Source organism: Bacillus rossius, chromosome 1 (genome assembly GCF_032445375.1).
Source record: "Bacillus rossius redtenbacheri isolate Brsri chromosome 1, Brsri_v3, whole genome shotgun sequence".
NCBI lineage: Eukaryota > Metazoa > Arthropoda > Insecta > Phasmatodea > Bacillidae > Bacillus > Bacillus rossius.
In genome coordinates this window covers 7,847,262-7,872,241 of record NC_086330.1, presented here as the reverse complement: position 1 = coordinate 7,872,241, position 24,980 = coordinate 7,847,262, and the positions used below count along the sequence as shown (strand labels likewise).

The window sequence follows — 24,980 nt, the reverse complement described above, 5'->3', positions numbered from 1 at the left end:
AGATCCAACTAACTTAAGTGGAGCCTTGCCCATTAAAAATTATTTATTTTAATACCAAGGGAAACATGGATGTTACACACTGTAATTATTTTATTAATTGTTTGCAGTTGTGTTAAGACTGTATTTAAAATATACACATGTTTATAATTAGAGCCATTGTGAGTGATAGGTGGCCGGAACGCCCACTGCGCCGTGACCTCGAAGGTCAGCCATCCGGGTCGTGCGAGCGCAGACGGACAGCCACGGTGGACATCGCGGCCGGAGGCGGGACGAGCCAGGCTCAGGCCAGCACGCACGAGCAGGGCTCGGCTCTGGCTCGTTGCTGTCGGAGCAGAGCGTGGTCAGAGCGCCGGGCCAGAGGCGGGACGAGCCAGGCTCGCACCGCCACCACGCACGAGCAGGGCTCGGCTCTGGCTCGTTGCTGTCGGAGCAGAGCGTGGTCAGAGCGCCGGGCCAGAGGCGGGACAAGCCAGGCTCGCACCGCCACCACGCACGAGCAGGGCTCGGCTCTGGCTCGTTGCTGTCGGAGCAGAGCGTGGTCAGAGCGCCAGGCCAGAGGCGGGACGAGCCAGGCTCAGGCCAGCACGCCCGAGCAGGGCTCGGCTCTGGCTCGTTGCTGTCGGAGCAGAGCGTGGTCAGAGCGCCGGGCCAGAGGCGGGACGAGCCAGGCTCAGGCCAGCACGCCCGAGCAGGGCTCGGCTCTGGCTCGTTGCTGTCGGAGCAGAGCGTGGTCAGAGCGCCGGGCCAGAGGCGGGACGAGCCAGGCTCAGGCCAGCACGCCCGAGAGGTCTCGGCTCTGGCTCGTTGCTGTCGGAGCAGAGCGTGGTCAGAGCGCCGGGCAAGAGGCGGGACGAGCCAGGCTCAGGCCAGCACGCCCGAGCAGGGCTCAGCTCTGGCTCGTTGCTGTCTGAGCAGAGCGTGGTCAGAGCGCCGGGCCAGAGGCGGGACGAGCCAGGCTCGCGCCGCCACAACGGACGAGCAGGGCTCGGCTCTGGCTCGTTGCTGTCGGAGCAGAGCATGGTCAGAGCGCCGGGCCAGAGGCGGGACAAGCCAGGCTCGCACCGCCACCACGCACGAGCAGGGCTCGGCTCTGGCTCGTTGCTGTCGGAGCAGAGCGTGGTCAGAGCGCCAGGCCAGAGGCGGGACGAGCCAGGCTCAGGCCAGCACGCCCGAGCAGGGCTCGGCTCTGGCTCGTTGCTGTCGGAGCAGAGCGTGGTCAGAGCGCCGGGCCAGAGGCGGGACGAGCCAGGCTCAGGCCAGCACGCCCGAGCAGGGCTCGGCTCTGGCTCGTTGCTGTCGGAGCAGAGCGTGGTCAGAGCGCCGGGCCAGAGGCGGGACGAGCCAGGCTCGCGCCGCCACCACGGACGAGAAGAGCTCGGCTCTGGCTCGTTGCTGTCGGAGCAGAGCGTGGTCAGAGCGCCAGGCCAGAGGCGGGACGAGCCAGGCTCGCACCGCCACCCCGCACGAGCAGGGCTCGGCTCTGGCTCGTTGCTGTCGGAGCAGAGCGTGGTCAGAGCGCCGGGCCAGAGGCGGGACGAGCCAGGCTCTGGCCAGCACGCCCGAGAGGTCTCGGCTCTGGCTCGTTGCTGTCGGAGCAGAGCGTGGTCAGAGCGCCGGGCCAGAGGCGGGACGAGCCAGGCTCAGGCCAGCACGCCCGAGCAGGGCTCAGCTCTGGCTCGTTGCTGTCTGAGCAGAGCGTGGTCAGAGCGCCGGGCCAGAGGCGGGACGAGCCAGGCTCGCGCCGCCACAACGGACGAGCAGGGCTCGGCTCTGGCTCGTTGCTGTCGGAGCAGAGCATGGTCAGAGCGCCGGGCCAGAGGCGGGACAAGCCAGGCTCGCACCGCCACCACGCACGAGCAGGGCTCGGCTCTGGCTCGTTGCTGTCGGAGCAGAGCGTGGTCAGAGCGCCAGGCCAGAGGCGGGACGAGCCAGGCTCAGGCCAGCACGCCCGAGCAGGGCTCGGCTCTGGCTCGTTGCTGTCGGAGCAGAGCGTGGTCAGAGCGCCGGGCCAGAGGCGGGACGAGCTAGGCTCAGGCCAGCACGCCCGAGCAGGGCTCGGCTCTGGCTCGTTGCTGTCGGAGCAGAGCGTGGTCAGAGCGCCGGGCCAGAGGCGGGACGAGCCAGGCTCGCGCCGCCACCACGGACGAGAAGAGCTCGGTTCTGGCTCGTTGCTGTCGGAGCAGAGCGTGGTCAGAGCGCCGGGCCAGAGGCGGGACGAGCCAGGCTCGCGCCGCCACCACGGACGAGCAGGGCTCGGCTCTGGCTTGTTGCTGTCGGAGCAGAGCGTGGTCAGAGCGCCGGGCCAGAGGCGGGACAAGCCAGGCTCGCACCGCCACCCCGCACGAGCAGGGCTCGGCTCTCGCTCGTTGCTGTCAGAGCAGAGCGTGGTCAGAGCGCCGGGCCAGAGGCGGGACGAGCCAGGCTCGCACCGCCACCCCGCACGAGCAGGGCTCGGCTCTCGCTCGTTGCTGTCGGAGCAGAGCGTGGTCAGAGCGCCGGGCCAGAGGCGGGACAAGCCAGGCTCGCACCGCCACCCCGCACGAGCAGGGCTCGGCTCTCGCTCGTTGCTGTCAGAGCAGAGCGTGGTCAGAGCGCCGGGCCAGAGGCGGGACGAGCCAGGCTCAGGCCAGCTCGCCCGAGCAGGGCTCGGCTCTGGCTCGTTGCTGTCGGAGCAGAGCGTGGTCAGAGCGCCGGGCCAGAGGCGGGACGAGCCAGGCTCAGGCCAGCACGCCCGAGCAGGGCTCGGCTCTGGCTCGTTGCTGTCGGAGCAGAGCGTGGTCAGAGCGCCGGGCCAGAGGCGGGACGAGCCAGGCTCGCGCCGCCACCACGCACGAGCAGGGCTCGGCTCTGGCTTGTTGCTGTCGGAGCAGAGCGTGGTCAGAGCGCCGGGCCAGAGGCGGGACAAGCCAGGCTCGCACCGCCACCCCGCACGAGCAGGGCTCGGCTCTCGCTCGTTGCTGTCGGAGCAGAGCGTGGTCAGAGCGCCAGGCCGGAGGCGGGACGAGCCAGGCACGCACCGCCACCACGCACGAGCAGGGCTCGGCTCTGGCTCGTTGCTGTCGGAGCAGAGCGTGGTCAGAGCGCCGGGCCGGAGGCGGGACGAGCCAGGCACGCACCGCCACCACGCACGAGTAGGGCTCGGCTCTGGCTCGTTGCTGTCGGAGCAGAGCATGGTCAGAGCGCCGGGCCGGAGGCAGGACGAGCCAGGCTCGCGCCGCCACCACGCACAAGCAGGGCTCGGCTCTGGCTCGTTGCTGTCGGAGCAGAGCGTGGTCAGAGCGCCGGGCCAGAGGCGGGACGAGCCAGGCTCAGGCCAGCACGCCCGAGCAGGGCTCGGCTCTGGCTCGTTGCTGTCGGAGCAGAGCGTGGTCAGAGCGCCGGGCCAGAGGCATGACGAGCCAGGCTCAGGCCAGCACGCCCGAGCAGGGCTCGGCTCTGGCTCGTTGCTGTCTGAGCAGAGCGTGGTCAGAGCGCCGGGCCAGAGGCGGGACGAGCCAGGCTCGCGCCGCCACAACGGACGAGCAGGGCTCGGCTCTGGCTCGTTGCTGTCGGAGCAGAGCATGGTCAGAGCGCCGGGCCAGAGGCGGGACGAGCCAGGCTCGCACCGCCACCACGCACGAGCAGGGCTCGGCTCTGGCTCGTTGCTGTCGGAGCAGAGCGTGGTCAGAGCGCCGGGCCAGAGGCGGGACGAGCCAGGCTCAGGCCAGCACGCCCGAGCAGGGCTCGGCTCTGGCTCGAAGCTGTCGGAGCAGAGCGTGGTCAGAGCGCCGGGCCAGAGGCGGGACGAGCCAGGCTCGCGCCGCCACCACGGACGAGCAGGGCTCGGCTCTGGCTCGTTGCTGTCGGAGCAGAGCGTGGTCAGAGCGCCGGGCCAGAGGCGGGACGAGCCAGGCTCGCGCCGCAACCACGGACGAGCAGGGCTCGGCTCTGGCTCGTTGCTGTCGGAGCAGAGCGTGGTCAGAGCGCCGGGCCAGAGGCGGGACGAGCCAGGCTCGCGCCGCAACCACGGACGAGCAGGGCTCGGCTCTGGCTCGTTGCTGTCGGAGCAGAGCATGGTCAGGATGCCGGGCCAGAGGCGGGACGAGCCAGGCTTGCGCCGCCACCACGGACGAGCAGGGCTCGGCTCTGGCTCGTTACTGTCGGAGCAGAGCGTGGTCAGAGCGCCGGGCCAGAGGCGGGACGAGCCAGGCTCGCGCCGCAACCACGGACGAGCAGGGCTCGGCTCTGGCTCGTTGCTGTCGGAGCAGAGCATGGTCAGGATGCCGGGCCAGAGGCGGGACGAGCCAGGCTTGCGCCGCCACCACGGACGAGCAGGGCTCGGCTCTGGCTCGTTGCTGTCGGAGCAGAGCGTGGTCAGAGCGCCGGGCCAGAGGTGGGACGAGCCAGGCTCGCGCCGCCACCACGGACGAGCAGGGCTCGGCTCTGGCTCGTTGCTGTCGGAGCAGAGCGTGGTCAGAGCGCCGGGCCAGAGGCGGGACGAGCCAGACTCGCGCCGCCACCACGGACGAGCAGGGCTCGGCTCTGGCTCGTTGCTGTCGGAGCAGAGCGTGGTCAGAGCGCCGGGCCAGAGGCGGGACAAGCCAGGCTCGCACCGCCACCACGCACGAGCAGGGCTCGGCTCTGGCTCGTTGCTGTCGGAGCAGAGCGTGGTCAGAGCGCCGGGCCAGAGGCGGGACGAGCCAGGCTCGCGCCGCCACCACGGACGAGCAGGGCTCGGCTCTGGCTCGTTGCTGTCGGAGCAGAGCGTGGTCAGAGCGCCGGGCCAGAGGCGGGACAAGCCAGGCTCGCACCGCCACCACGCACGAGCAGGGCTCGGCTCTGGCTCGTTGCTGTCGGAGAAGGACGTGGTCAGAGCGCCGGGCCAGAGGCGGGACGAGCCAGGCTCAGGCCTGCACGCCCGAGCAGGGCTCGGCTCTGGCTCGTTGCTGTCTGAGCAGAGCGTGGTCAGAGCGCCAGGCCAGAGGCGGGACGAGCCAGGCTCAGGCCAGCACGCCCGAGCAGGGCTCGGCTCTGGCTCGTTGCTGTCGGAGCAGAGCGTGGTCAGAGCGCCGGGCCAGAGGCGGGACGAGCCAGGCTCAGGCCAGCACGCCCGAGCAGGGCTCGGCTCTGGCTCGTTGCTGTCGGAGCAGAGCGTGGTCAGAGCGCCGGGCCAGAGGCGGGACGAGCCAGGCTCAGGCCAGCACGCCCGAGCAGGGCTCGGCTCTGGCTCGTTGCTGTCGGAGCAGAGCGTGGTCAGAGCGCCAGGCCAGAGGCGGGACGAGCCAGGCTCAGGCCTGCACGCCCGAGCAGGGCTCGGCTCTGGCTCGTTGCTGTCTGAGCAGAGCGTGGTCAGAGCGCCAGGCCAGAGGCGGGACGAGCCAGTCTCAGGCCAGCACGCCCGAGCAGGGCTCGGCTCTGGCTCGTTGCTGTCGGAGCAGAGCGTGGTCAGAGCGCCGGCCCGCGGATTGCCGCCCGCTGCCTTTGCTTACGAAACTAGCAGTTAGTAGAGACCTGCAGAATTCGCGAATTTATTCGGTGATAGGCTAGAATTCAAACACATATAACTCTTATATAATTTTGCTATTGGCTTACTGTTCATCTGGACGAAATTCAACCAGTTATAAACCTCCAACCAAAGAAGGATCGAATCACAGACAAACCAGCTGAGACGACTTACATGTCGGCAGCCAATGAACTTGCGTTATTTGCCCGACTGTACAGGGATATGTGCAGTCTATCCTGAAGGCCATAGAAAACGCGAATTTTGCAGGTCTCTAGCAATTAGGTATGTAAAGTATGTTCAATAATTCGATGAGATTAAGTTAAATAAATAGGCGCGGATCGAACCCGCGCCGCGCTGAAAGGCAAACATAGAAGGTGCAACAACTGTTGTTTACTTTTATGGAGGCCCTCCCCCGTGAAATTTTAAAGGTTATATCTTTCAAACAAAATTAAGCCAACCTGGAACTTAAATTAATTTCGACGATGGTTATACTAATTTATCTTAAGGCATTTTGATAATCTTTCCTAACATATATTTTCGGGTCAGTTTTATGAATGCATACGATTTAAATTCTGGTGGGATCGCGTAATTATAGGTGGCAATAAAACATTTGAAAGTTATTCTAATACAAAATAATGAATTGTAATTTGTATTGACCTTCCCTTTAATTTACATGCTGGTAATTTTTTTATTATTTCCTAGTTGACAAGGCCAAGTGGGTAGGTATGCGAAAAGGTCGAGTGTGGATGTGACAAGGTCGAGTGTGGATGCGACAAGGTCGAGTGCGGATGTGACAAGGTCGAGTGCGGATGTGACAAGGTCGAGTGTGGATGTGACAAGGTCGAGTGTGGATGTGACAAGGTCGAGTGTGGATGTGACAAGGTCGAGTGTGGATGTGACGGGGAAGTATCGACCTCTCCTTCCTTCGCACAAACACACCACAGCTGGACCGAATTACGTAAGACATTGCCCCGGACATTGCCACGTAAACCGCATTATTACTTCTAGCGTCGTAAATCTTGCTGACGCAAGATTGTGATGTGAAGTCTATCACACTCAAGCCTGCGGTACGCATGGTATGTGAAAAATTAACCAAAAAAATCACTAAGCACTTTCATTTCTTTCAACAGGAGATTAATTAAAAATGAAAGCACAGTGCTTCAAAACTCCCAAGCGTGTCACAGGGGAAACATTTTTTTTTTCTTGTCAAGCCTTGTGAACATTGTGTGCGTTATGTGATCTATTATACAAGACTTCCCATTTAGATGAACTGTGATCCGTACATGTATGGTTGACGGACTTTAATTGTCCCATGTATCCTCAATGTAGACTGTGAGCCAATAACAGAAGTAGCATAAAGTTTTACACTGATAGAGATCTATTGGATATTTTTTTTAACGGTTAATATCGCTCAAATAAAGTTATCGTCGTATGAACTAAGTCGGGTTCCAACTTTCTAGTTCTGTGCTCTGTTGTCGACAGCAGCGTGAGCATGTTCGTGGAAGAAAGACAGTAACGTACACAGAATTTCATTTGGTAAAAGGAGGGGAGGGGATATAGACACTCGTCGCCTGCGGTTTGCTTTCAAATTCTTTCCTTTTATTGGCACGCCCCTTTAGGAAGAGAGTCTTGACTGCAGACTAAACATGTTTCTGAAGGTTTCGTCAGCATTACAATGTGACTGTGGTGAGTTCACGCTCAAGGAAAGTAAATTCAGGGTACGCTAAATTAACTGGATGTTCGTACATTCACGAAGACAGAGATTATCTGATAGCTTATAAAGAAATTTATTTATGGATTATATATATTACTTAAAACTACTCTGGATATAATCCTTTTTCAAGGTTTGCAAGAGTAGTGTATTTTAATTATAGTACACAAATTATAATAGACAAACACAAGATTATATATATTATATAATATAATACAGTTTATATTATATACCAAACAAATCAGTTCCTTTAATCTGACTTATTCGAGTTTCCAGGGTATAGCTTTTCCGTCATCATTTTTTTTTCTTCCTTTTTTAGAGAGATCTGATTTGTATTGCTTGTTTAATACTCCTTATGCATTTCCTTTCAAATACAAGAATTAAATTTAATCCGACTGTTCGATTACGCATACACAAGAAGAACAGCCAAGAAATTTGTGTAGGAAGTCGCAGATAAATTTTCGTAATTATTCCGTATCGGAAAGTAAATCTTCCATCAATGGTTTGCAAGACACTCGATAATTTGTAATATGTGTTAATTTAAGCTGAAAAATTTAAGCAGCGTGGCACACTGAAATATATTCTAACGATCCATCGTCGTATCCCCGCATTGCAACTGCGGTGTCTGGCGCGTAGTACTGGTTCCTGGTTTCAGTACCTGGTTTGGTACCAGAAGTGTTGAAGCGGCGACGAATCTCAGGTACCAAGGTCTTGTGGGCCGAGTGAAACCTCCCCACGAGGCGGTCGTTTTTAAATTTTTGGACGTGATAACGTCTTATAAATCGATGAACGCCGGCTTAACGCACGAAAAAGGATGACTCATTGTCACGTTCCACCTGAGCCGAGCGTGCAAGAACCGGCCGACCACCGTGCGAGAAAATCTTCGATAATATCAAACAGGTCAAGGCGGGCTTTCTAAAAGCAGCAATTTAAAAAAATTTATTGACATTGATTTGATTTCAGTTTATTTCTATAACTAATTGTTCGTGATTATATTTAAACAAAATTATTCAAATTTAAATTTGCAAAAAACTGTAAATAATATTTGAAAATTAAAAAAAGTATGCAATTTTTCATCGATGTTTTCCTTATGAAGTTATCACGTAAAATTATCGTCCGTAAACCGAGTTTACAGACAACCCATCTTCCTTTGAAGTGAAAGGCGATGACTTGTAGTGGGAAGGGAAGAGGATGAAGGCAGCCGGATTTGTTCCAGGGCGAGGCCTAGAAGAGGCGCCGCGCCTCGGCGACCAGGGTGAGGAGCGAGTCCAGGGTCTCCTCGCCGCTCGCCGTGATCTGGTCGGCGGGCAGCAGGAAGCCGTAGCGGCCCGTGTCGCGCAGCTCGTACACCAGGGCCACCGGCACTCCCAGCTCGCCCACCGCCCAGTCCACGCTGCTGCCGCTCGCCACGTCTGCCAACAAGCGACACTCGCTCCGCCACTCGCTCTGCCCCAGGGACGGAGCCAAGCGCAGGGGCGTCGTCCCACCGCCACTCGCTCCCCTACTCGCTCTGCCACTCGCTCTGCCACTCGCTCCGCCACTCGCTCTGCCACTCACTCTGCCACTCGCTCCGCCACTCGCTCTGCCACTCGCTCCGCCCCGGAGACGGATCCAAGCACAGGGGCGTCGTTCCACCGCTACTCACTCCCCTACTCGCTCCGTCACTCGCTCCCCTACTCGCTCCGTCACTCGCTCCACCACTCGCTCCGCCACTCATTCCGCCACTGGCTCCGCCACTCGCTCCACCACTCGCACTGCCACTCGCTCCGCCACTCGCTCCGCCACTCGCTCCCCTACTCGTCGCTCCCCTACTCGCTCCACCACTCGCTCCACCACTCACTCCACTACTGGCTCCGTCACTCGCTCCGCCACTCGCTCCGCCACTCGCTCTGCCCCGGGGACGGAGCCAAGCACAGGGGCGTCGTCCCACCGCCACTCGCTCCCATACTCGCTCTGCCCCTCGCTCCGCCACTCGCTCCGCCACTCGCTCCCCTACTCGCTCCGCCACTCGCTCCCCTACTCGCTCCGCCACTCGCTCCCCTACTCGCTCCGCCACTCGCTCCCCTACTCGCTCCGCCACTCGCTCCGCCACTCGCTCCCCTACTCGATCCGCCACTCGCTCTGCCCCGGGGACGGAGCCAAGCACAGGGGCGTCGTCCCACCGTCACTCGCTCCCCTACTCGCTCTGCCACTCGCTCCGCCACTCGCTCCGCCACTCGCTCCCCTACTCGCTTCGCCACTCGCTCCGCCACTCGCTCTGCCCCGGGGACGGAGCCAAGCACAGGGGCGTCGTCCCACCGCCACTCGCTCCCATACTCGCTCTGCCACTCGCTCCGCCACTCGCTCCGCCACTCGCTCCCCTACTCGCTCCGCCACTCGCTCCCCTACTCGCTCCGCCACTCGCTCCGCCACTCGCTCCCCTACTCGCTCCGCCACTCGCTCTGCCCCGGGGACGGAGCCAAGCACAGGGGCGTCGTCCCACCGCCACTCGCTCCCCTACTCGCTCTGCCACTCGCTCCGCCACTCGCTCTGCCCCGGGGACGGAGCCAAACACAGGGGTTTCGTTCCGCCGCCACTCGCTCCCCTACTCGCTCCGTCACTCGCTCCGCCACTCGCTCCGCCCCAGGGACAGAGTCAAGCACCGAGGCGTTGTCTCACCAAAACTCGCTCTCCTACTCGCTCCGTCACTCGCTCCGCCCCGGGGACGGAGCCAGGACGACAAGTTTCACTTTTTTCAAGTTACGCTTCTTTAGGCACGTTATAATAATTTTATAAGAGTGAATTTTTTCGATGCGCGCGCACCATGCTACGAAATTTTCACAATATGAAAATAAAAGCTACCTACTAATAATAATTATATAATGTGCTTTTAAATCTTATACTTTAATTATTGATATTGAATACTGGCACATATCATTAAAAAAGTTTATTTATTATGAATATTAATGATGAGTATTGTGTTTATAAATTTTTCAAGTCTATGTAAACAGTAAGGTTATGTTCACGTATGTATAATTATATTCATTATAAATTATTACATTATTATTAAATAAGTTATTAAATTATTAAATTAGAGTATACAAACAACATATTTATCGATTTTTATAAATAACTAAAATTTACCTCAATTATTTTACTAAATGAAATAATTATTTTATACATATGTTTATTCTGTATTTAACCGATTTGTAGTTACTAACCTACCATTTACATTATTTTAAAGTATTTTCAATATTGCTAACCAAACATAACCCGCCAGTCACTCTTTTAAAGTATTTTAAATGTAGCTACCTTAACCCAACCAATCATTGACAATATTTAGAAGAATTTTTAATTTAGCTAACCTAACCGACAATTCTCACAGTATCAAACATTTTAAATATATAGTACACCTAACATAACTACTCGTTACATTGGTAAACTACCGGTAAATTACTAACATTTTGGAGTTAAAAAGAGGCTCTCCAGAATTATCAATGTTTTAACCAATCAACATAAAACTTTTAACTTCTGATTAAACAATACAGCGCATATGCTCGACATGTTGATTTGATGTAAACAGGGAGGAGAAAAAAAAAGAAAATTCACGAAATCTGCCTTGGAATGGTCGGGTGTGAATCTTAGGCTTCCCCTCAAGGTCACACCTGTCACTAGGGCAGGGTTCACTAATTAACATAGTTTCAGCTAGATGAAAAAAAATTACTTCAATTTTATCGATATAATGTGCTTTACTTTAGAGATGCAGTGCAGAATAGTTAGTTACTTCCTGAGAATAACAACTGAGGCTAACAAGCTAAATTTAACATTTTGACATTAGTTTCCCCTATTATTAGAGACCTTAAAAATTCGCGGATTCATTTCGTGAAATGCTACACTTCAAATAATTATACCTGAGTGCTGCTTCTGCCGTTGGTTCACTGTTAATCTGTAGTAATGAGTGCCAATTAGAGACCCTCACTCATAGAAGTGTCGAATCACAGGCCGCCCAGTCGAGACGACTCACAAGTCAACAGCCAATGAGCAGTTGACATTTGCCCGAGTGTGTAGAGTATAGTGGAGTCCATCCTGGAGGTCGTTGAACCCGCGAATTTTTTTGGTCTCTACCTATTATATATTCATATATGAACACTACCCGATTAAATGACATAAAACAAATAAAAAAATCAAAAGAAATTCAACCAGTTATTTTTTTTTTGGAATTTTAATTTATCTAATCTAACTTAAAGATTAATTGTTTAGAGGGGTACAGGCTAGACAAGGACTTAGGTGCGTATCAGGCCTGAGCCTATACGCCCAAAATTACGCTGAGTGTATGTCATGCAGGAATGTTTGCATGCAATCGTGTGACTTGTATGGAGATTGGCCAGTCATGGCAGGAATGTTGCCATTGCCAACTTCCCTATCTTAATTATAGACTTATGGTAGCAAAGGTGGGCCCATGTAAAAAAAAAACTTTTATCTGTAGGTGGAACCGGTTCTTGTAGTGAAAGTTATGTAGTCACCCATTTTGAACTGGAGTTTATTCTTATTGAAGTCCACGGTGAGTGGTAGTTCCTAGAGAGTTCAAGTTCAAATCGCACTTAAGCGAATGAAAATCACCCAGAGTTGCCTATGTTATAGGGACCGGATAAAATCCCGGGTTCAATGACCTGTAGGATGAACTCCATAGTTCTACGTACACTCGGTCAAATGTCACCCACTCATTGGCTGCTGTCTTGTGAGACGTCCCAACGTAGCAGCCTGTGATTCGATAAAGCCTTTGGTTGGGTGTTTCTCATTGGCCCAGAGTATCCAGGTGAGTTGTGAGGCAATAGCAGAGTCAGCACTGAGGTATAACTATTTGTATTTTAGCCTATCGCGAAATGAACTCGCGAATTTTTCCGGTCTCTACCTATGGATGATTGTTTGAACTGCAGATGAAACTATCCGAGTTCTACAGTAATAACTAATAATTGGCGTTTAAATTACTTACATAGAACATCAACAATGTTGCCAACCGTGTAGCGGGTTCCATGTCGCCTGGCCAGAGACTCCGCTGTTTTGTTGCCGATGTCCAGCTGTAAAAGAGGCAGCGCATTATTTCTCTTCCACAGACTCACAACGAACATTCATCAAGTCACGTAGAATTTCTCTACCTTCATTTCATTGAAACGAATTCCTGAGATCCAAATTAGTTGACAGAAAAAATGTTTAAAACAATCCTTCCCCTTCTATACATCCGCCTTTAAAAAAATATGTTATTTGTTAAGAAAAGAGCACTTTATATATTATGAATAGAGAACCAACAATATGACACTATATTTGACTACTACCCTACCCTGCCCTCATAGGCAAACTCTCGAATTAAAAAGAAAAACTGGAGGGATATACCAGAAAATTATATACTAAAGACTGTACCTGCCATTTGAAGTCAGTTAATTTTTTTTTGTAAAAATGTATTATTTTAAATTTTATTTTAGTACTAGTCTTCGTGTGTAAGCTATATTTTTAAACTTTAAAACTCTAAAATCAGGTAAAAACCTTAGTTTTGATTTTAAAAAATTCAAGACGTTGTAAATGCGTTGAAATAGATGCTCCTATTTTTATTTCTCAAAATTTTGGACTCTATACAGTTATCTGGGAGGTTTTCCATATCACCTAAAACCCCACATTGTAGTTCCCCCTCCCCCCAATTGGAAGATGAGTCCGCCAATGAGTGTAATGCACCATCTGGCACTTGCTAGACCTCGAGCCAATAGGCAAGCGTCTAGCCATACAGCCATACAGCCATACGTCATGTGAATATCGCGTGCATCAGTGAAATATGTAGATCTTGTCTAATGCATGCGACAGGTATGAACAGTTTATCATCACTCGAGTGTGAACAGATAAACCCAACACAGTAGAGAAAATATAACTAGCAATAATCACACTACCGATGTTTTAATGTTATATTTATTAAATTTTAAAAAATATTTATATTTTTTGGTTGCTGTATAGAAAGTGGTATTACAGAGTAATCTGAACTTGAACCAGAAAAACTATTTATGCCCGATTCGCATGTAAGCAGATCACCAGAAATCTGATTAGCCAATGCTAAAGCCGCACTAGTCACTCTGACATCCTGAACTCACTTCGAAAGAGCCGACAACGCGGATTTTGCTCAGATTTCTACAGTTTTAAGTGTAAAATACAAACAAGAAACAACCCATATTTTTTGTAAAAAAAAAAAAAAAAAAAAAGGCCAAAAGTATTTAAAATTGTGTAAATTATTAAAAAAAAAGTCATATATATTTTTTTCGTAAAAAGGTTTCAACGTATTGCAAACGGTTTTGGTAACAATTAAATTAATTTAAAAGTTAATGTCAAAATTGTAAACTATTATTAAAATCTAAGAAAGTAATTTCAGCACGCAATATTGATGTCCAATGCTCACAAAATTATAAATGACGATGTTTCCCCACGGGGAAACTAATACCAACAACGAGCACAATAACGATTGCTAGGGACCGGAAAAATTCGCGGTTTCGATGGCATTCAGGATAGACTGCAGATACCCCTGTACACTCGGGCAAATAACGCAAGTTCATTGGCTGCTGAATTGTAAGTCGTCTCGGCTGGTTTGTCTGTGATTCGATCCTTCTTTGGTTGAGGTTTCATAATTGGTTGATATTCGTCCAGATGAACAGTAATCCAGTAGCAAAATCATCCAAGAGGTATATGTATTTGAACTCTAGCCTATCGCCGATTGAATCAGCGAATTTTTCCGGTCTCTAACGATTGCTGGAATGATCGGCACGCAGAGAGCGCAGGTAAACCTGCCTGTTCCGGCCACTCGGCGCGATGCGCCCTCGTGTGAACCTGGCTCTGAGGGTTTGGCCAACGGCGTCTGCAGTGTGATAACAGTCCAGTCATTTGATGATCAAAAATAAGTTTACCGGGACAGTTTTCCGGGAGTATTAAAAATTGTTATGCTTATAAATTTCGACATACTTTTTTCGAATTTTCACTTTTTTTTCACCTCGTAACTTTGTCGCTCACGTCGCCATTTTGAAAAAAAAATGGCGCCCAAAAATGGTTTTTGACACTATTTCCTTTCCAATTTATTTAACGTATGTCAACCGGTTTTGATACCAATTAAATTAATTAAAAATTTAATGTCCTGACAGAATTTCACCTTGACTTCAAGTATTAACATGGCAAAGATTCCATACACCAACTCCTTTACTTCTTACATTCATGGTCTCTTTGACATCTTTTGTCTATGGTCTGCTACACGATTTACAGAAAGCCTAAATTAAACTAGAGAAAATTTGCTCTAATTTATGTACTTAACCTTTTTTTCTGTGACATTAATGCGGCAAAGTTACGAGGTGGCAAAGTGCATATTCAAAAAGAGCACTTCTGACTTCCCAACTGACTGGACTGGGCTGCAAGGGGAGGAGTCTCGCTCACCAGCGCCTGGTGGTTGGCCGGCCACACTGCAAGGGGAGGAGTCTCGCTCACCAGCGCCTGGTGGTTGGCCGGCTATACTGAAAGGGGAGGAGTCTCGCTCACCAGTGCCTGGTGGTTGGCCGGCCGCACTGCAAGGGGAGGAGTCTCGCTCACCAGCGCCTGGTGGTTGGCCGGCTATACTGAAAGGGGAGGAGTCTCGCTCACCAGCGCCTGGTGGTTGGCCGGCCGCACTGTAAGGGGAGGAGTCTCGCTCACCAGCGCCTGGTGGTTGGCCGGCTATACTGAAAGGGGAGGAGTCTCGCTCACCAGCGCCTGGTGGTTGGCCGGCCGCACTTCAAGGGGAGGAGTCTCGCTCAACAGCGCTAGGTGGTTGGCCGGCCGCACTTCAAGGGGAGGAGTCTCGCTCACCAGCGCCTGGTGGTTGGCCGGCCGCACTGTAAGGGGAGGAGTCTCGCTCACCAGCGCCTGGTGGTTGGCCGGCCGCACTTCAAGGGGAGGAGTCTTGCTCACCAGCGCCTGGTGGTTGGCCGGCCGCACTGTAAGGGGAGGAGTCTCGCTCACCAGCGCCTGGCGGTTCGTCGGCCGCACTGAAAGGGGAGGAGTCTCGCTCACCAGCGCCTGGTGGTTGGCCGGCCGCACTGTAAGGGGAGGAGTCTCGCTCACCAGCGCCTGGTGGTTGGCCGGCCACACTGTAAGGGGAGGAGTCTCGCTCACCAGCGCCTGGTGGTTGGCCGGCCACACTGCAAGGGGAGGAGTCTCGCTCACCAGCGCCTGGTGGTTGGCCGGCCGCACGCCGCTCACGCCGAAGGGCGTGAGCAGCAGCTGGCTGTAGCTGTGCACGGACAGGTACACCTTCAGCTGCGAGGAGACGGAGGAGATGTAGCTGGCCAGCTGCCGGGTCTCCGGCTCCGAGAAGGCCTCCGTGCCGGCGAACGTGTCGAGGCAGGGGTTCCCGCTGGCGCCGCCGTCTGCGAGGGCAGCACCAGTCAATACCCCCACCCCCATTCTGATGTGTCTCTAGTTTCGCCATAATTACTACATTCCTTTATAAACAATCAGTAATATCAAAATTAACTTGAAACTATTTTAGAAAGAAAATAATAGTATGTAGGTCTCTATTTTGGCTAGAACCACTGTTAAAATTTCTAAAACCATAAAATGTGTAAAGAATGATTATATACATATACATTAGATGATAATATAACTGTGCTTCGCTACGGCAGTCTTAAAGCAAATATCTCTCGCACTGCTCACTATACATGGCCCTCCTCGTGAGAACGCCAATGCAACATAAAGTACTAGCAATGTAATAATATCAGTTACCAGGAGATGAATAAAGCGTCAGCCATGCAACCGCAATTGCCAGGAAATAAGGAAAGCATCAACAATGAAACAGCCGCTGCCAAGAGGCGAAGAAAGCATCAACAATGCGATAGCCATTGCCAGGAGATGAAGAACGAACCGACAATGCAATAATGAAATTTTCAACAAGAACAATTGAAATCCAGCTTTAATAGGGGTGAGAAACGTGGATGAGGTTTTTTTTTTTTTTTTTTCGAAATATCACATAGACAGTGACCTTCCTCTTGTTTCGAAGTTCAAGTTGTACAAAATTGCATCACTTTCGGAAGTAAAACTGTAGATTTGTATAGAAAACAAACAAATATACAAACAAATGGAAACTCTTCGTTATATTATAGACTATGTGAAGTAACCATGCTTCGCCTCAGCAGTCCACAGGCAGAATTCAACAAAAAAACATATGTAGCATGGAGACTAAGAAAGCATCAACAATGTAATAGCGAAATTTCATCAAGAAGTATCAAAATTCTGCTTTAAGGGGTAGTATCCTCAAAATCTCATCTGGAAAGATTTTCGGAGTTCAAGTATATGAATTTCATAGAGTTCGGACTAAAAATATAGATTTTTATAAGAAACAATCAAAGGTAATAGGTACATGCTAGTAAAAATACATCAAATATTTGTTCGAAACTGTAAAAATATTAACACGAATAATCGTGAATTTTAACAATATTAACCATAGTTTGCAGTGCAGGTGTACTATTCCATTTTATAGTTGAAAAATCAACTAGGTGACGTCAACATTCGTGGCCTAGTGTAACTGTCAACATTAACTGAAGTCTCCAGAGTGTAAAAGCTAGCTATTTACCCCCGGATACTAAGCACTGAAGCCTGTAAACAAAAAAATAGAATACAACAACGTGATTACAGCAAGATTGATGGACAGAACAGGCAGAGTTGAATCCCACCCGGGATCCGTCCCTGAATCACCGTATCGAGAGGCGAGTGCTTTGACCACTACACAGCAGTGGCACCACACGCTAGTGATGGGAGACCCTGCACGCGCAAGCCACGCTGCCAGATTTGTGGCCATGCCATTTGACTGCTTAATTGTTAGAATAAATGTTGAGGAAACACTTATGACGTACCCATTGTTGACATGTTGGTTAGGTTATAACAACTTATAGCAGGTTGTGGGTCCAAATTTCAAGGCAGTAAGTGGCACATTCATATACTTACTGCGTCTGATTACCGCTTTATTAATTTAAACTAAAGGGCGTGTCTGTTAGAATACCCTTGCAGTCAGAAACGCCACTGCTTGCATCTTCGTTGCTGCAGAAGCAAAACCTCATGAAAACACTGCTAGGTTTCCAAGAACTTTGATATTATTAATGTGTTCTGATCTGGGGCAAAAAAATCCCAGAAGGTTGTTAGTGAAAATTGCCCAAAACTTAGCACGCAAGCTTTTGCATATGCAGCGACGTTTACATGTTTTGACAGCTTCATCAAGAAATCGTGATGGAATGACAGAGTCACGCGCAGAGGTCGAGGATCGGTATAGTCATGATCAGAAAATGGTGGGCGCGTCGACCATGTGGAACTCACCTCGCCAATGGAACCCCCAGTTCCTGTTGGGGTCAGCACCGTGGCACAGCAGGCGGCCTCTACTCCTCGTCTTACGCCACATGCGGTTCTGCAACATGTATCCCCCTTCCTTGCAAGCCCAAAACCGACTCTCCTTCCTTGCAGTGCCAATACTTATGCTCCTTTCTTGCACTGACTTTCCTTCTTTGTAATGCCAATACTGACCCTCCTTTCTTGCACTGCTAATACTGACCACCGTTCGATGGACTGCTAATACCGACCCTCCTTCTTTGGACTGGCAGTACTTTCTCTCCTTTTCACTGCCAATACTAACCCTGCTTACTTGCAGTACGAATACTGACCTTCCTTCCTTGCAATGCCAATAATAACTCTCATTCCTGCACTATCATTACCGATGCTCCTTCCTTGCAATGCAAATAATGAACCACCTTGCTTGTACTGCCAATACTGACCCCTGTGCCTTGCACTGCCAATACTGGTCCTCTTTCTTTGCACTGTCAATGTCAACGTTGATTTCCCCTCTTGCACTGCTTTTACTGATCTTACTTTCTTGAACTACCAATACTAACCCTCCTTCTTTGTACTGCCAATACTGGCTGTCATTCCTTGCACTGCTAATATTGGCTTGATTTGCCAGAAGTGAACAAGCCTTAATGAGGCACTTGTTCAAAGTTACATATGTGAACATTTGTGTTAAATTTATTTATACACAGAAAGGGATTCTTTAGTAAGATAAATTTAATGTGCTACAAAAATTTAACTGGAATAGAGAAAACTTAAGAACACTGAAATAAATGTCTTTGATATTTACCATGCTTATATATGGACATGGTAATAAATTGTAAACAGTAAAGATTATTCCCATAAATATATAACATGTTCTCGATATCTATTTATGCAAACAATATATTCTTACTGAGTGAACAATGTTATGTAAGGTTTATTTCTCATACAACACATGGTTTAATAACTTTCGGTTAATGCTAAGTAATATCTAACAAAATATTTTTAAGTATTTTGGTCTAATTGCACCTATTTCTAGCAGTGATACAGTAAAAGGTTTCAAAAACCGTCTCCAATGTCAAAAACCACCGTGGAAGTGAAACAACAATTCAAACGGGATAAAACTTTGATTTTAGTAGAAGGTACCTAACAGTTTAGCACCATAGCAGACATCAATATTCACCCAGGGAACAGTTGGGTACAGAAACCCTTCCTTCGAACCACCTGAAGTCTTTTAAAATGCGATTAGCGCTCTTTAAAGTACGGCTGAGTTGTTTTCGGACCGCGTGCGTCTATTGCGGATACGTAGCCATCAGTATTACACACACTTTGCTTTATCACATTTTCAAGGCCAATAATATCTTAATATCTTAAAAAATAATAGTGGATTAAAAAAAAATTGGTTGTCTGTAAAGTCGGTTTACGGACGATAGTTTAACGTGACAAAGTCATAACAAAACATTGATGAAATGATTGCATAATTTTATGAATAAAAATGAATCATTTTTATTGAATTATCACTATTTTGAATGGATACAAAGAAGGAGTGAAATGAAATCTACAATTTAATTTATAAGTTTACTTTTATTTTCACTCGTTAATTCAAATATGTTTATTACTTTAACGAAGAGATTATTTTAGCTATAACTTCTAAACATGTTTGATATTTAACTTCTTCCAATCTGTGTTATTCTGTTAAGTATAGGACGATGATAGGAAAAGTAGGAAAACGAATGGGAGTGTTTCAAGTTTAATGTGCCTCGAAAAAGTCAAATCTATGGTTGTTCCAATCGAGTGGAAGAGAGATAGATGCGGAGCAAGCGTACAATGAGCGTAACGGTACACAGCGTAACGGGACACTTTTTCGTGCGTGCAGCCGGCGTTCATCGATTTATTAGACGTTGTCTCGTCAAAAAAATGAATATATGCGTAAGGTGTTTGAAAGTGACTGAAGAACACAAGGTAGCGGTTAGTGAGTGTGCACCGCAGCTCACCGTGGTGTGGGTGTACTCGTAGCCGTCGGGGTTGGTGCTCGGGAACACGTGCCAGTCGAAGCTCTGGGCGACCTCTCGCACCTGGGCGTCTTCGCTGTTGAGCAGCTGGTCAGCGATGTAAGTCACCACCGCCGGCGAGATCCACTCCCTCGCGTGGATTCCTGCAGTGCAACCATGCCATTTACAACAACAACAATTGAAATCCAGCTTTAATAGGGGTGAAAAACGTGGATGAGGATATTTTTTTTTTGACGTTGACGTCTAATAAATCGATAAACGCCGGCTGCACACATGAAAAAGGATGACTCATAGTCCCGTTACGCACATTGTCCCGTTACGCACACTGTACGCTTGCGCCGCATCTATCTCTCTTCCACTCGATTGGAACAACCATCGATTTGACTTTTTCGAGGCACGTTAAACTTGAAACACTCCCATTCGTTTCCTACTTTTCCTATCATCGTCCTATCCTTAACAGAATAACACAGATTGGAAGAAGTTAAATAGCAAACATGTATAAAAGTTATAGTTAAAATAATCTGTACGTTAAAGTAATAAACATATTTGAATTAATGAATGCAAATAAAAGTAAATTTATCAATTAAATTGTAGATTTCATTTCACTCCTTCTTTGTATCCATACAAAATAGTGATAATTCAATAAAAATGATTCAATTTTATTCATAAAAGTATGCAATCATTTCATCAATGTTTTGTTATGACGTTTTCACGTTAAACTATCGTCTGTAAACCGACTTTACAGACAACCACTCTTTTTCTCTCGAAATATCACGTAGACAGTGATCTTCCCCTTGTTTCGAAGTTCAAGTTGTACAAAATTTCATCACTTTCGGAAGTAAAACTGTTATATTATAGACTAGGCGAAGTAACCATGCTTCGCTTCAGCAGTCCACAGGCAGAATTCAACCAAACAACATATGTTGCCATGGAGACTGAGAAATTTACAATAATGTAATAGCGAAATTTCATCAAGAAGTATCAAAATTTCTGCTTTCTGTCCTACCTCCGCTCACGAACTTGGAGTACCTTCTTTGTGTCCAGACAAAGACTTACAAAGTCTTCGAAACTATCACTCACGTATAAACACTAAAGAAAACAACGATGCAGCCAAGAAAGACAGTAGGTAGCTATCTTTGATATTTACTAGTATTTAAACAATAATAACTAACAATTTTTTTCTCTACAAAAGATTTTGCTTCGAAAAAGCAGTGCGAAGACACGACATACTGCTTTAAGTCAACATTAACTGGCCTATTTAGGTATTTTAAAAAGAAAAAAAACATTATGATTAAATTTTGCAATCTATTTCTAGGATTAGGCACTACTGTTGTAATAAACGTATCAGCAGTCACTTTGTGACAGTTTATGAAAATGTATTAATGCGACCCTTGGCCATATATTTGAATGAGTTCATCCTTGCATCAAGTATACTATAATACAGTATGCCAGGAAGGACTAAAAGTCTAATATATATTTATTTAAAAAACATCATCCGAACTGGAATGGTGATGCATACTACACATGATTATGTGCAAGTTTGTGGATTTTAACTTGATAGGCAAATGGCATGAATTTTGCAGAACAGTTCTTGTAAAGTCGTGTCTAATGTTACTTCTGTGAAAATTGATGTAGCTATTCATTATTCCAGCTAAATCCCACCTTCGACGAGTATGGGTAGGTTTCAACATTACAGATGGTTCATTTATGGGATCGTGTGTGATTGTTTAGAATTAAGTCAATTTAGAAAAGTGTTTCAAATGTATGCTCACCAGTGCACCCATCAAGAATATTCAATATACCCCAGAGTTTCATCTGCTCGCTCCATAAAGAGATGAAAATAAAAGAATATGCCTTGCCTGTATGATTACAGTATTTTTAATTTTCATATAATTTCGAATAGACAATTTTTCACAGTTTACAGTTAAAATTGATTAAATGAAAATAATAGCAAAAGTGCACTGTTAGGAAGGAAGGGTGCATACAACGGGAGTATCACTCATGCTGGACCCTAAGGGCCTCTCAGTACTGTGTAAAGCATTAAGGGGGTGCCTCCCATTTCAGGTCATGATTTTATATATACAGTAATAACAGATAAACTTGTAAACTTCTTCAATTGTTTAACTTTCACGAAATGAAAAATATATACACCGCATACTTTTTGCATAATTAGCTGCCAAAGTTACATTTTTAACGTTTTTGGGTTGTAGAAATAAGGAGAATTTAATTTGTTGAAAAAATGAAACTTTTTAGGTTTAACTGCAGTGCCACTGGCTACTTCAAGAAATGGTTTGAATTTATTCCAGAAAATATTAATTAATTTTACCTGGCATTTCAAAATTCTCAAATTTGTTACGATTTTGACAGCCAAGAAACATGAAATGAGTTTTTGTGATAGAAATGCAAACCATATAATGAAGTAGCCAGTAGCATTGCAGTTAAACCTAAAAAGTTTCAGTTCTGCAATAAATTAAATTCTCCTTATTTGTACAACCCAAAAACGTTAAAAATGTAACTTTGGCAGCTAATTATGTAAAAAAAAAAAAAATGTGCACTGTATAAATTTTTCATTTCGTGAAAGTTGAACAATTGAAAAAGTCTAAAATTTGATCAGTGGTTAATATAAATGGTAAATCAGGACCTGAAATGGGAGGCACGCCCTTAAGTGCTCCTCTCTCAAGACTCGCAGGGGTGCCAACACGGATCCCCATGCTACGGGCTGCCAGCACAGTAACACCGCCCTTCAAGAAGATGCCATGCCAGGGTTGTCGCTCAGGAAAGAGCTGATGCTGGACCCTAATGGCCCCTCAGTACTGTGTAGAGCATGAAGGGCTCCTCATTCAGGACTCGCAGGGGTGACCAACATGGATCCATATGCTGGGGGAGGTGAGGAACAGCACAGTAACACCCACCGCCCTCCAAGAAGACGCCAGGGTTGCCGCTCCGGAAGGAGATCTTCACGCCCAGGATGTCGCGGCCCTCGTAGGACTTGCCGACGTTCTCGAGGGTCACCACATCGGGCCGGTCGGCGGCGAGCGACCTCAGCCACAGATGGATCTGGAAGTACACGATGAGCCACTCACTAGTCGGGACTGGAGGTGGTGGCTGCATGAACCAGATTCCTCGGTGACCGTGATCGCTAAGGCTGGTGTCGCACCATGCGGGTATAACATCATATACTTTCAACCGCTCTTCTTTGAGGGCAGAGCGCACAATTAAGGTCTCCCAAAAAATTCACTAAATAAGCTACTCAAAACTGCATGTGTAAACAATTGATGTAGAAGGAATCAGCAAGTAGAAAGTGGCAACTGCTCCAGTTCAACTGCAAAGCGCGACACCGGCCATAATGAGTCACGCTCATGAGGTACGATATGCGGGTTTTTATCCCGTTACACCCTTCATGTCATATCACGATCTTCGGGTCGGTATCCACAAGTGGTTCTACACCTACTATCATCTGGAGTCCCGTCGCCTTTTAAGGCTCGGTCTTACTTGCCGAGTTGGTTAGTTCGTGTTATTATCATCACTATTAGCTAAGGGATTATTTATTGAGATAGGTAGTTCTCTAGTGATTGTTTTCAGGTCATATATTTTCCCGAAATCCTAAAACAAAGTATGTATAAATCCCACTAACAAATGGAAAGAATTTGAAAGCAAGCAGTAGGAAAATATGTTCTAACCTCCTCCCCAACCCCCTAAATTATATTATGCTTATGCTCTTGACTACTATTAGAAAATATTTAATTAATATCTTTAAATAATATTGTAGATGAAACATAAAATGTAATGCAAGAAAGCTATCGTGATGTAATTTACAGGAAAAGCCTTAAATTAATGATAACAATAACAACAAGAAAACTAAATAACCAACATGACATGTGAGACCAGCCTTTAGTAAAACTCTGCAAATCAATAAACAAGTGCTCAAACTGCAAACTAATGCATAAATGTGCTGCTTCATTCTTGAGCGATTACTTGATTTTGTTTTCAGGCATCTGAATCAATGCAATGAAAAGACATGCATCTTTTGATGCCGGTCGCCATACTATCACCTCATCTGGGGCTTGTGGATTTTGAAATACAGGCCAATGAACCCATGACATTTTCAAGTCCCTTCTTCTTAGATATATCTTCTCTCGTGTTTCTTTTCCAACACTAACATATTTTGCTGACAAGCAATGCATTCAATACTCACTTCACATGCAGAATATATCAATTTTGTTAGTATGCCTGAAGCAGAGAAAATTTTGAGAATGACTTTAATTGTCATTATTATTACAATTACAGCACGTAATTTGTTGATTACAAAAAAAAACATGAAACAGCATGTGAACCAAACTCTCAATAAGTAAATAGTAGTACTTCAATAACTGGTACATTTTAGGACCTATATATAGAGCTCTCATTTATGTGTTGGTTCCACCTATACTCAAGCACTCTAAAAAAAACCAGCAATCGTACTTTGGTAGCTGTAATGATAAGTTGGCCGAGTGGACACATCACTCGCCTCTCACCCAGAGGCGACTTATAGGTTCGATTCCCCACGATGTCAAACCAGAAAATCTCCCAAATGGGAAACGAGGTGGATGTTGCAGTTGAGTGCCGGTGAGTTTTATCGGGGTTTCACCCACCAGTGAATTCCTTTGCTGTTCCTTTCAATGTTCCACTCTTAGGGTGTCTCTAGTGACCTAGATTTCACTACTCTCGACTCCAGTCCGAGGAGCTGCTTCGAAGCAGTCCAAGAGCAGTGGTTGAGTGGCTATATGGTAAAGGAACTACCTGGTCGATTGGACTTCCTGGTCGTGACACTACCTGGTCTATTGGAATTCCTGGTCGTGACACTACCTGGTCGATTGGACTTCCTGGTCGTGACTCTACCTGCTCGAGGCGGTGGTATCGGTCCCAGCTGAACTGCGACGCGCGGGCATCACTTTCCGGTTGCTCGCTGTCGATTAGTCTGCAACATCCCACTTCACTTGCATTCGATGCTCAAAACTTCAGCCAAGTGACATATTTCTTTACTTTATCAGTAATAACGCACATATCATCACATGTGTGTCAAATATATCAGCCCAGTTGCCAAGAAGCCTAGTTGAATGGTTCAATTCCCAGCTAGGTCCGAGGTCATACTCCATTTGACAACCACTCTATTCGATGCCACTCCAGTAGCTGAGAGTACACATGATTACAAGCACTGTGGGATCACTGTGATTTGAGTTGCCGGTTGCTCGGTACAAGCGAGGTTTCGCCATGTCAAACATGTCTCGCTTTCACAACAGATGTTCCAAGTGACATTCCCCAACCTCAGTGCATGCATTACAGAAACGAACCATGCTATCACACACTCTTGCGAACATTTTTAGTGCATCATGCTGAAGTTCGCAAGCTGCCATTATGCATTGTTGTACAACTTCGCGAGTAAAGCCTCGTA

At 48.3% G+C, this 24,980-nt stretch overlaps 1 protein-coding gene across 3 annotated transcripts in view; it reads right to left on the bottom strand.

Annotated features, from left to right (window-relative positions):
- Positions 1–8,141: 8,141 nt before the first annotated feature.
- The window catches only part of LOC134531713 (zinc carboxypeptidase-like), a 125,906-nt gene continuing 109,067 nt past the window's right edge, over positions 8,142–24,980 (bottom strand). For all 3 annotated transcript variants that reach the window (XM_063367545.1, XM_063367555.1, XM_063367563.1), the window contains 7 exons: positions 24,428–24,506; positions 22,462–22,606; positions 19,532–19,692; positions 17,535–17,622; positions 15,393–15,595; positions 12,166–12,250; positions 8,142–8,605 (listed from right to left, as the gene is read on the bottom strand). In XM_063367545.1, the coding sequence (XP_063223615.1) occupies positions 8,418–8,605; positions 12,166–12,250; positions 15,393–15,595; positions 17,535–17,622; positions 19,532–19,692; positions 22,462–22,606; positions 24,428–24,506 (949 nt within the window). In that variant the 3' untranslated portion in view covers positions 8,142–8,417. The remainder of the gene's footprint in view (positions 8,606–12,165; positions 12,251–15,392; positions 15,596–17,534; positions 17,623–19,531; positions 19,693–22,461; positions 22,607–24,427; positions 24,507–24,980) is intronic.